This window comes from Theobroma cacao, chromosome 2, assembly GCF_000208745.1.
Source record: "Theobroma cacao cultivar B97-61/B2 chromosome 2, Criollo_cocoa_genome_V2, whole genome shotgun sequence".
NCBI lineage: Eukaryota > Viridiplantae > Streptophyta > Magnoliopsida > Malvales > Malvaceae > Theobroma > Theobroma cacao.
Genome location: NC_030851.1, coordinates 11,155,272 through 11,167,073, shown reverse-complemented (window position 1 = coordinate 11,167,073; position 11,802 = coordinate 11,155,272). Strand labels below are relative to the sequence as shown.

Sequence of the window (11,802 nt, the reverse complement as noted above, 5' to 3'; positions counted from 1 at the left end):
CTACCCTCCGCCCCTGGGTATGACTGTAATAAAATTCTGTGTCCTTGACCTAATACGAGTATTGTCAACGACAGCATCATCTGCAACTTGATTGGAAGTACTTGAGCTACTCGGAGTACTTACAAAATAAGACGAAGCATCAACACTTTGAGAACTGGTTGCATTATCATCTGATCTCACGGGATATGGAGATTGGTGATCAAAACGCTTTACCAATTCACTAATTTTTGACCAAATTGAACCGTCTGGATGCATAGTGTCCACTGTTGTCCAATGAGACTATAGAAATTTTGACACACAAATGATGAGTGAAGACACTGAAGCCATTCTTGTAATGATGAACAGACCCTCGAAGCTGTACACGCTGAGACTATCGGAAGAAATCGCTGTATCTTGATTTTCACAAGCATGATTTCGTGAGAAACATTTTTGCTCCATGGCATCCATTTTTGCCTTATCTTCAGTCACATTCAAGATTGCCCTGGATGTATAGGCCACTAGAGGTGACCCTTGTGGGAAGGCCTAAGCAAGAAACCAAGTTTTAGTTTCTTGGTTAAATGAGATACATATGATTAGCAATTGTAAACAATGTACATTTCAAAAGTAGGGTGGAAAGAGACCTACGAAACCTGGTCAATCAGTTTTGTATTTTGGTCCTGCTGTCATATACTTGTCGCAATACTTGGAAAGAAATAGCTCAACGCAATGTTGTGCACCAAAAATTATAGCAACACTACCATTTTGGCTTCCCTTTGATAATGCTTCGTCAACCTCCTCGGCAGTGCCATAGTTCTTCAACTTAGACTCATCAAATACAATTGCTTTACCAAAAGGTCTTTCACGAAGGAACCGGTTTCGTATCCTACAAAATCACCATTCCTTTTGAGCTCATTGATATCTACTGCTGTCGGTTGCAAACGTTGCACTGTTAACATTGAAGTTAAGCTTGCGGTGTAACTTTGGGTGAGGATGAGTTCCACAAAGATCCAGATAATAAGTATACATTTTGACACATTGTTCATTATCTTCTTCCTTGAAGCCAGGCAAAGCCATTAGTCAAGTATGCAGTGACTAATGAGCTTGCTTGATTAAATAATATTGTTCTTCAAAAAAGAATTATTTATGATTAGATTAGATAGAAATTTTACTTACTATAAGCAAAGACTAGAATTGAAAAGGAAAACTAAAAAACGGTGCCTACTTGTTGCTGCGGGGGACCTCTGAACTCGTTGTTTATATGGTGTTCCAGAACCCAAATTACTAAATCAGTGCAGATGAAAGCTGCCCTTGTTGTTAACCAAAGATCCCAACTAAGCGGCTTTAAGAATATCCGCTTATTCTTTTTCTCGTCATCTTCGATTTTCACAACCATTGACACATGTGACTGCAAGTATGGCAATATAAAATCTACATATTGAGACCGAATCGCCAGAATTGTTATATCTCCCACTACTGCATCAAATTTCTACAAGGACAAAGTATATATACATATATAGGTATTAGTATTAAAATGGAAGGAAGTAATCTGAAGAAAAATTGCTGTCTTTTCTAAAATTCTTTTAACACTACTTCAAAGGGAGGGGAATTCATCAAATTTGTGGTTTCCTTTTTTAGAGAAGATACGGTTACCGATTAGGCTAAACGCACCTGAAGGTTGACTTGGCTAAGAAGCTCATTAATTATACATTCCTGCACTTTGCCCGGAACCGATTGTGAAAGGAATCACCTTATGCGGAACTGCAAATGTTAATACCGCTAATGCCTCAAGGAAGACGTCATAGGAGAACCTTGATACGATGGACTCGTTGGTGTAAGGATCGCGTTCCACTTTGATATATGCATCAAAGCCAGGTTCCACTTCTTACCATTAATAGGTATTGACAAAACTTTGGGTCTAACTTTTGTGTTTCCTCGCCAGATAGGCGGTTTAAGTTCATACATGGAAGTTGAATGTGCTACCTTTCCAGGTTTGCGTAGTTGCCCAATCAATCCATTCTCAGGGGTCCAATAGCCAATAGCTCTTTCGTCGCTATCTACCACATTGATGATTTCAAAAGCTGAAAACTGCAACTGCCCTTTAACCAAATTGAAATCTCCATTGAGGCCTTTAAATGTGGTATGTAATAACCTATTTCTAATCTTTCGCTCTATTTTAGAGACTCTTATATCAGGAAACTGACTTGCATTTCTGTTGTAATTTTGTTCGATAACACTGGAACTCTGATCATGTCTAACCATTTCAACGGCCATAGCTAGTGCCCAAACAGTATCATATGCCCAAAAACCAAAAATGTTTAATTTGGTAGAACTAAAGTGAATCCCACTTTTCCATTTCCGTTTAAATTTTTCAAGGCTCTTCGAATGCAGTACGTATGGCCTTATACCTAACACACCTTTCATTGAACCGAGGACCCTTGCTCCCATGGGATCTAACAAACTCGATAGTCCATCAGTGATGATCCATGCGTATCCTTCACTATTCATGCCTGCTTCTTTTACAAGTAAAAAGAGATCAGACCCTAAGGAAGAAGTCATATGTACCAAAATCACTTTCGTCTGCTTAGCCATTAGCTTGTTTAGCATTTTTCAAATCCTCAATCTCGTTGAGTTTGGGGAGATGGAAAACCTGAAAGATACCCAAATGTCAAATTGTCGAAATTCATCCGCTAGGTAGGGAATCAAATCACTTCCATATTCTGTGTCCTCATATAAAAGGATTATTTCGTGCCATCCATATGCTTGAACAAGGGTCGCGATGGCTTTCGCCTAAGTGCTCTTATCTAGGGCTGTCCGAATAAAGAAAAGGCTTTGGGTTGTAGAGAGCGAGTGACTTGTGGCTGAAAAAGAAATAATGGGAACTTGAGCTTTCTCACCCACATCTATCACAAATCTAGCTTGCATTGACCTTTGGGGGCCCGGAATAGCATTAACTTCTTCCTTATAAATCAAATCTAGAGCTGCAATTTGTATGGATATATATGATCAAAAGAAGCAATTAACTATATTAACCATTTGGAACAAATGTATTCCATATATAAATTTATAGAATTCATTTTTTCAAACTGCAAAAACACTCGGGAATTAATGAAACAAAGTTTAAGACTTCTTCCAATATGCAGCTCTAATACATTCAAGGACTGCATGATGCCTAACTATATATAGATAAAAGACAGGTTAATAGATCAGTTGGCATATTCGGCTTACACCTAATTAGACGATTGAGTTTATCAAGTAAATTATCTTTGTAACACCAAATGCTGTTATGGGGATAAAATACTTGTAAAAGCAGCACCAAGAACATCATTCGAGTCCCTAAAGTGTAGATATAATCTTGTTCTGAAGTTGGGATAAGTAGTATAGAAATGGGGAATTTTTTTTAACCTTTAAAAATAACGTTTTTTGTAAATAAGCCTTCAGATAATTTTAACTGTTTTTAACCAAAAAAATAGATTTTGGGATAAAAATGCCCTTAATGAGCCATCTTCAGAATTATCGTCCAACTGCAAACACAAATAATTATTTTCCTCAAAAACATCCATTTTTTTCGCGAAGCTTGTGCAAAACAAAATAATGTTGTATGATATGGTTTTTTAGAGATTTTGGACATGACATTCAGATAATAGGAGAAGATTGATATTAAATCGAACAAGGAACCGGTCGTTATGAATCGAAAGCTTGGAGAATAATGTGAAACCAGAAATCCGTGATACGGTGGTGAATCGAAAGGAGAAAGATGTGAATCTAAAGCACGAAATGGTCGTGCTACAGCAGGCCATATGTGAGACGGCTATGGTAGGGCAGGGTTTAGAGTTTGTGAAACAGTATGTTCAAAATGTGTGACACTACATGGTGGGAATGTGTGGCAGAGCTGTGACACGAAAGGGTTTAGAGTTTGTGACACGACATGATTGGAATGTGTGACACAGTTGTGACACGACAGGGTTTAGAGTTTGTGACACACCATGGTGGGAATGTGTGACACGGTTGTGACACCAGCGTTCAGAGTTGGTGACACACCATGGAGGGAATCTGTGACATGTCAGCGTTCAAAGTTGGTGACACGCTATGGAGGGAATCTGTGACACGCCAACGTTCAAAGTTGGTGACACGCCATAGAAGAAATCTGTGACACGCCAACATTCAGAGTCGTGACACGCCATGGAGGGAATCTATGACACGTCAGCGTTCATAGTTTGTCAGACTCCATGGAGATCCGTGACACGATAGGGTTTAGAGTGTGTGACACGACATGGTTTGAAAAAGGAAAAAAAGGGGCAAATAACGGGAAACCGATTGAACTTCAACTGAATGAATTCAATAAATGAATATTTATAGAGGAAATTATGAGGCCATTTCATTTTAATTAAATATTTTTCAGAAATCGTAAATGTTTGTGTGAAGAGGTTCGTTCGTCATTCTTTACTGCCAAAGATACCACAGTGTTCGACTTTCTTCTTTGCAAGCTTGACAACACCACAACAACAATGTCGGTTATCAGTGAAGAGGTCAGTCAGTCTGAAAATAAAACTTCTTTTAAAACTTTATTCTGTTCGTTGATTTTTTACTGGGTTTGTGTGATATGTTCGTGTTTTTTCAATCTTTTTCAATTGTTATGTTTAAACTGTTTTCTTCCCAATTTTATGGTCGTACCAAAGTTTTAAACTACAATAGATATGGCGTACAATGGGTAAACTACTTTTTGAGATTTTTAGCGTGTCACGAAATTGGTAATTTTAGGGCAGTTCGTGTAACGGGTTAGTAATTACACTGATTGGCATGTCACACGCCACAGGTATTTTAGGCTAGTTCGTGTAAAAACACAATAATTGTAGTGATTGGCGTGTTAGCGTTGGCGTGTTACAACATTTTACGTTATATGCATGGCGTGTTACTACATTTTACGTTATATGCATGGCGTGTTACCACATTTTACGTTATATGCATGGCGTGTTACCACATTTTATGTTATATGCATGGCGTGTTACTGCAATTTACATTATATGCATGGTGTGTTACCACATTCTACGTTATATGCATGGCGTGTTATCACATTATACGTTATATGTATGGCGTGTTATCTCAATTTACGTTATATGCATGGCGTATTATCACATTATGGGTTAACTCACTCGTGCATGTGTACCATATTTTGCAGATACAATCCAGACAATATGAGGATCTTGACAATTTGCTTATTGTGCCGTGGGAGAAGTAGGCGTTCAATGTCGCTATTAACACCCACTGTAAGTGGTCGCAACTCCATTACATCAACAAGACCCTCTAAGAGAAAAAGGAGTATGATGCAGTGAAATGTACGTGCTTCGGGTTACTATTGGATGTATATCTGCAAGGCTACTTCTCCTCTAGTCTCTTGCATAACATCATGATCCGTCGAATCACTGTGACAGATTCAATGGAGCATGAGCTATGGTTTGCCATTGGGAAAAACAAGGTGCGTATATCAAAGTAGGAGTTCTGCCTTATCACTAGACTGAAGTTTGGTCGAATATCGGATGTGTTCACACGACCGTACGAGGTTGTTGCGGACGAAATTCATGCGTGATACTAGAACAGGCAGCAGAGCGTTAAGCTGCAGGCCTTGCTTGATACGTTTCACGGAGGTAACTTTAAGCGACCAAGATGGCATTCATCTTGATCGTGAATAACATTTTGTTTGGTTAAGACTACCGTAAACAGGTAACGCCATGGCTCTTCTCATTGGTGGAGGACATCGACGCTTGGAATGTCTTCCCATGGGGTCTTTACGTTTGGAGGCTGACCTTAGACTACCTTTTGAAGGGGTTCGAAGTGCCTTCCTCGAACGTGCAGAAGGCTCATTTAAGGTACAACATTTACGGATTCGAGTGGGTGATACAGGTATTGTCACGTAACATTTTTCATTTTCCTTGTGACATAATAATTTATGGTTGCAATCGTTTATCATTTACGGTCTGATAATGGTTACATTTGACTTGCAATTCTAGACAATGGAGGCAATTTTGACCTTACGAAAGATAGTTGCCCCCTCTGCTCTGAAGGATGTCTACCCACACATGTGCAGATGACAATGAAACCATAAGCCAAAAGACTTTTATAAGGCAGTTGAGATGTTGGAGTCATCTCAGCAGGTGAGTGAACAGCTACTAATTTCTATTGTGAATTTGTATAATAATTTTTCCTAAAATTTAATCACAATCCCTATTTTGTAGTTGTGGGCAGTGGAGACCTTGGAGCCCACCCCAAATGAAGCCAACCGGGATTATTTTGTGGACATTGATGTCCCGTTATCTGAGGGCCACCAATACGTGCCAATAGGGCACATGGAGGATCGGGTGGATTAGGGCTTAGGTGAGAGGAAAAAAGGAGAAACTTGAATCACAAAAGAGCCACCGGTTCCATGAAGCAGATATGCATCGCCTCTGCTATCGTCAATGAGCTTTCAATCCTTGAGTTGATGGAGTAAGGTGGCGACCATGGCAATGGCAGTGAAGAGCCAGTAAAGATGGTTCTAAAGGTTTGTGTTCAACAATTCCATATGTGATTATCGAATAACATATTTGTATTTGCAGTTGGACCATGCGATGACAGATCCACAATCACCGATAGATCCTCTTTAGACTCACAGTGCTAATGAGGAGTCGGTAAGGATGGTTACAGCGGTTTGTGTTCAACAATTCCATATGTGATTATCAAATAACATATCTGTATTTACAATTGGATGATGCAGAGACAACTCCTCAAACAACAATCAGTCCTGCTTAACTGCAAAGTGGTAATGAGTCGCTGATAAGGATATTAAAGTTCTAACTGGTAATGTTCAACAATTCTATATATAATTATTGAATAACAAAGTAATATATGTTATTGCAGTTAACCTAGTCTACAAGAGTCAATGACGGAGTAGTCATGTAGCGTCAGCTGCGACGGATCATGCACCGATATGAAAAATACATGTCAAAGCTGAAGGCTTCAATTCAGTCATTGACTCTAGCGATGCAAACTTTTGAGGACAGTGCCATTCGTCAGATTCTAGATGACCTGAAATCGCAGGTACTTTATTCTATCTTCGCTCATATATTGGTCATTTACATTTAGTAGATATAGTTCTATTTTTTGTTCTCGGTTTATGGTTTGTGGTATTATATAAGCTAATGGATTTTTCCATTTGTCTCGTTATGTAGGGTGGTCTTTTATCTGACGGTGCTGGTGAGGACCACGATGATGCTGATGATGGGCACGATGATGAACCCGGTGTGCACATTCACGATGATGTTGCTGGTGCTGATGGAGACCCTGTTCTTGAGGCCGATCCAGTTATTGATGCATCTGCTGGAGAGAAGGGGACCTTCACTCAGTCATGGCGGAAGAAGAGGATCTTCCTTAGGCCGATGCATTAGTGGAGCCAGCAGCAAGAGAAGACCATCTTCCTCATAGCACTCCTGAAGCCAGCGGCTCACGATTGTCGTCACTAGAGTCATATGATATCCATCATCGTGCAGCAAAAATTTCAGACCCAATTGAGCTGGCCTAGGTGAAAATGACAAGCAAATACAAGGCAAGCTCATACGTCGACCCCTCAGTGAGCTGTCGGGATGTAAAGAGCACAACGATTGAAGCGTATGAAGCTTTCAAGAAAGACGAGTGCGCGAGGTAAGCTCATAAATAATATTGCAAATATTGTTTTTTAATGAAACATTAATCCACCAAGGCTTTTCAAACTCATTCTGTTACATATGCAGACATAACATTGGGATCTTAAGAGATCAAGGGGCTGACTTTTTCACAACATTAGAGGATCTCAAAAAAGAAATGACTAGTGAACATATAGACGCATGCCTCAGCGTACTTTGTAAGTAGATGACAGGGCCGAAGTCGAAGCTGTACACTACCCGTGCATGCGTGGTTGACATAATATTCTTCGTAAGTTTATTTAAAAAATTTTCAATTATGAAAATACTAAGTTTTTGATTGCATTAAGTGTAAGCTAATGTATACATGCTTCATAAGACACCATCCATATGCTACACACCTTATTTCCAACTGAAGATGCTCGGTCAACTATGGTAATTCCAGATGAGTTGAGGGTGTATGTGGAGGGTGAGAAGCCGACATACTAGAAAAAATGGGAAAATGTCGATTTCATCCTCGCACCTTGCAATGTTGGTGGGCATTGGGTGGTAGCGAAGATCGACTTGGTGAGGTGGACGATCAAGATGGTGGACTCCACAAGAACTTTGGATGCTAAGGATAACGGAGTGTGAGTGGCTCAGATGACACCACTTACGACATTTATGCCAATCATCTACCACCAAGCCGGTTATTTCAACAAAACACGACGAAAGACATGGGATTTGACACCGATGCCATTGGACATTCATTTGCCAAAAGCTAAAGTGCATCGGTAGGATGACAGTGTCAACTGCGGTATGTTCATGATAAGGTACATTGACGATATCTTGCAATCAGAATCGATCAGAGTTAAGCATAATATGATTGCAAATATGCGTCACCAATACAGTCTAGAAATTTTTTTCAACAATTGTGAGAGCGAACCCTGAACATATCGACCCTTGTTTGTACATTTTTTGTATATACAATTAATTTTATTAATTTTAATATTCGTTCATTTTATACATTACTTTTTCTTTCTCAATTCAAACACAATGCCTTTAAATTTTAATACTGAAACCACGTGGTGTGTCACACAATTCGGGCTTGGCATGTCACCCTTGAAAATTGGAACAAGTCAGCGTGTCATGCTAAGTATCTAGTTTCATTCAGCCTGTCACCATAATTAGGGCATGCTATGTCACCCCACAATATAGCAAGAAGTCAGCGGGTCACCACAGAAATCTGCATGCACTCAACGTGTCACACCAAGTATCTGGTTCCACTCAGCGTGTTACCATAAGATGGGGTATGTCGTGTCACCCCACAATACAGCAAGAAGTCAGCGTTTCACCATAAAAAATTGCATGCACTCAGCGTGTCACACCAAGTATCTGGTTCCACTCAGCGTGTCGCACCAAGTATATGGTTCCACTCAGCGTGTCACCACAAGATGGGGCATGCCGTGTCACCCCACAATACTGCAAGAAGTCAGTGTGTCACCACTGAAATCTACATGCCCTGAGCGTGTGATGCCAACAATCTTGTTTCACTCAGCATGTCACCACAAGATGGGGCGTGCCGTGTCACCCAACAATACTGCAAGAAGTCAGCGTGTTACCACAGAAATCTGCATGCACTTAGCATGTTAGCTTAGCATAATATAATTTTCAAGAATTTTCATCTTTATATTTTTTATTTTTAAATGTTTTAATTTAATAAAAATTAATTATTATGATTCATAGATCAAATTTGATTGGATGATCCATAAATTTTTTAAATTTGATTGGATGATCCATAAATTTTTTAAATTTGTTTGGTCAAGTCATGTGTTTTAATCTTAAGTTTTATATCATATGTTTTTAATTAGTCTAAAATTTTCTTTTTCTAGACTTGCATCCTTTGAAGTAAACTCTTTAGTACAATATTATTATTATTATTTTGTTAATTGATTGGCTTAAAGTTTTATATGGAGGTAACAGTATAGGGACTTCGCAAGTCTATTAAGTGTTCAAAACTACGGACAAAATGAAATGAATAATCAAATAATATATCTACAAAATTAATAAAAAAAAATAAAGACTCATTTACAATAGGAAACTAACAAACACAAAATCCAAATATGAATGAATGTAAGATACTGCAAGAGAAAATTGTGACAAAAGTATTGCACATGGGTTACAAATTTAGTTAGGTTGACAAGCTGTCTTCATCCACAAGACACCCTACATTTTCAAACATTATCTTTCGTATTGAACAGTTGTTGTGTGTGTGACCTGTTTGTCTATAACTTGAACATACTTTCAGTCGGTGCACTCATGAAGGCGCCTATTGACTTGGAGATGGTGCTGGATTTGTGGATGGAACTGCAGATGGTGATGGGCAATTCTGTCTATTATGGTTGTACCTCTTGCATTGCGAACATCTTTGTGCTCGATTGCCTTCACCGATCGATGGAATCCTTTTCCTCATAGGTCTTCCTGCTTGGCCTCACTAAGGTGGTGGCAAGACGATAATTTGTTTCACATGAAGGGGGATGTCCCACTCACTAGGATGGCCTACCGGGTGAATGGACCCTACATAACCCTCCACCAAAATGGTTGTTTTGTAGTAGTCAACGCAAAATTCAATGGCTTCGCGTTTGCATTTATTGAAAAATACAATGAACCAAATCTTCAAGCACAACATAAATACTATGTCAATTCGGGTTCAAATAAGAAATAAAGATATTCTAACCTTATTGCTGCAATGGCATGGCTGCATGGTAGTAAATCTGTTTGGAACTCACAACATGAACACGTTTTTGTGGACAGGTTTACAAGTCCATCCATCTTCCCATCTTTAACTTCGAACTCCACTCGATTGATAAGTTTAACAACAAAGCAATGTGCATCATTGAACCGTTTGCTCAATTGCCTGGTAACCCAAAGGTTGAGGAGCATGGTCACCTTGATGGCCTCCTCGTATCGGTCATGGAACCAACACTGGAACATGTCTCTGATGAACTCGATCAGAACAGTGATTGGCATTTGTCTTGCATGCTTCAAGTATGAGTTAACACATTTCGCAATGTTGGATGTCATCATTTGGTATCGCCTTGCTGGTGAACAGGCACGTGCTCATCTCTCAAGGCCTATTCTCATAAGGTCAGCGTGGGCTCCCACGTGAATCTGCTTGAGCTGGTCATATGTCTGTTGAAATCGGAAACCTTATCACAATCTCGAGCAAGGGTGAAAATCATAGAAACGTCATCACGCTTGAACTTGTTTTTAAAGTTTTTCTTCAAGTGGTACCCGCATAAACCGTGGGGCACTTCTGGGTATGCATTTTAGATTGCTTTCTTAATGCCAAGATGCTGATTAGAAATGAACATAGTGTTTTCAAGACAACCAACCATATCACGCAGCTTACTAAGAAACCACGTCCACAAGTCTTTGTCCTTAACATAGCCGATGCCAAACGCAACTGGATATACACACTCGTTCTCATCTTTGCATACAACGAAAAACAAAACACCCTTGAACCTGCCTTTTAGATGTGTCACATCAATTGTAACCGTAGGACCCATTACATCCCTAAACTCCCGAATACAAGCCCCGTATTTTTAGAAACAATATTTAAATCTTTCTGCCTCATCAGTAGCCACTGTAGTGATTGTGCCAGGATTTTCTTGTTCCAACATATAAAAATACAAAGGTAGTAGTTGAAATGACTCCTCTGGGGGACCAAAAACAAGCCACTCCGCATACTCTTTCGCTCGCCAAGCCTTACCATACAGGCATTTCAATCCCCACTGAACCCTTATTTCACCAATTATGTCTTTAGGTCTTAATGCTACTCCATTAGCCTGAAGCTTGTGACATAAGTTCACCAATTATCTTCACACTCGCTGTCACAAATCGCCCTTGCAAACCATCGACAGCACACGTGTGTACTTTATGGAACGTCTGAACTTGCCAATATTCTCCTTTTTCAGGTAACTTAGTTGCATGCACACTGAGCTTGCATGCCTTGTCCTTGCAACCAACCTCATAACGAGCTTTACATGACCTTTTTACTCTTATCCCAAACTGCTCTTTTAGAGCCAACATGTTCAAAGCTCGTTTCAACTCGACCTTCGAGGAAAATATTCTTCTTTTGTATAAGCAATCATCGGCACATGTCGACTTCTCAGTTGTAATTGTTTGAAAGGAA

The 11,802-nt window shown here is 39.5% G+C and overlaps 1 protein-coding gene across 1 annotated transcript; it reads right to left on the bottom strand.

Moving 5' to 3' along the window:
- LOC18608738 (glutamate receptor 2.7) lies at positions 1-2,901 on the bottom strand. Its single transcript, XM_018114892.1, has 7 exons — positions 2,775-2,901; positions 1,960-2,519; positions 1,202-1,465; positions 920-1,032; positions 671-862; positions 348-481; positions 1-263 (listed from the first exon to the last, which is right to left on the bottom strand). The coding sequence occupies exons 1-7, from the start codon at positions 2,899-2,901 to the stop codon at positions 1-3; spliced, it is 1,653 nt and encodes a 550-aa protein (XP_017970381.1).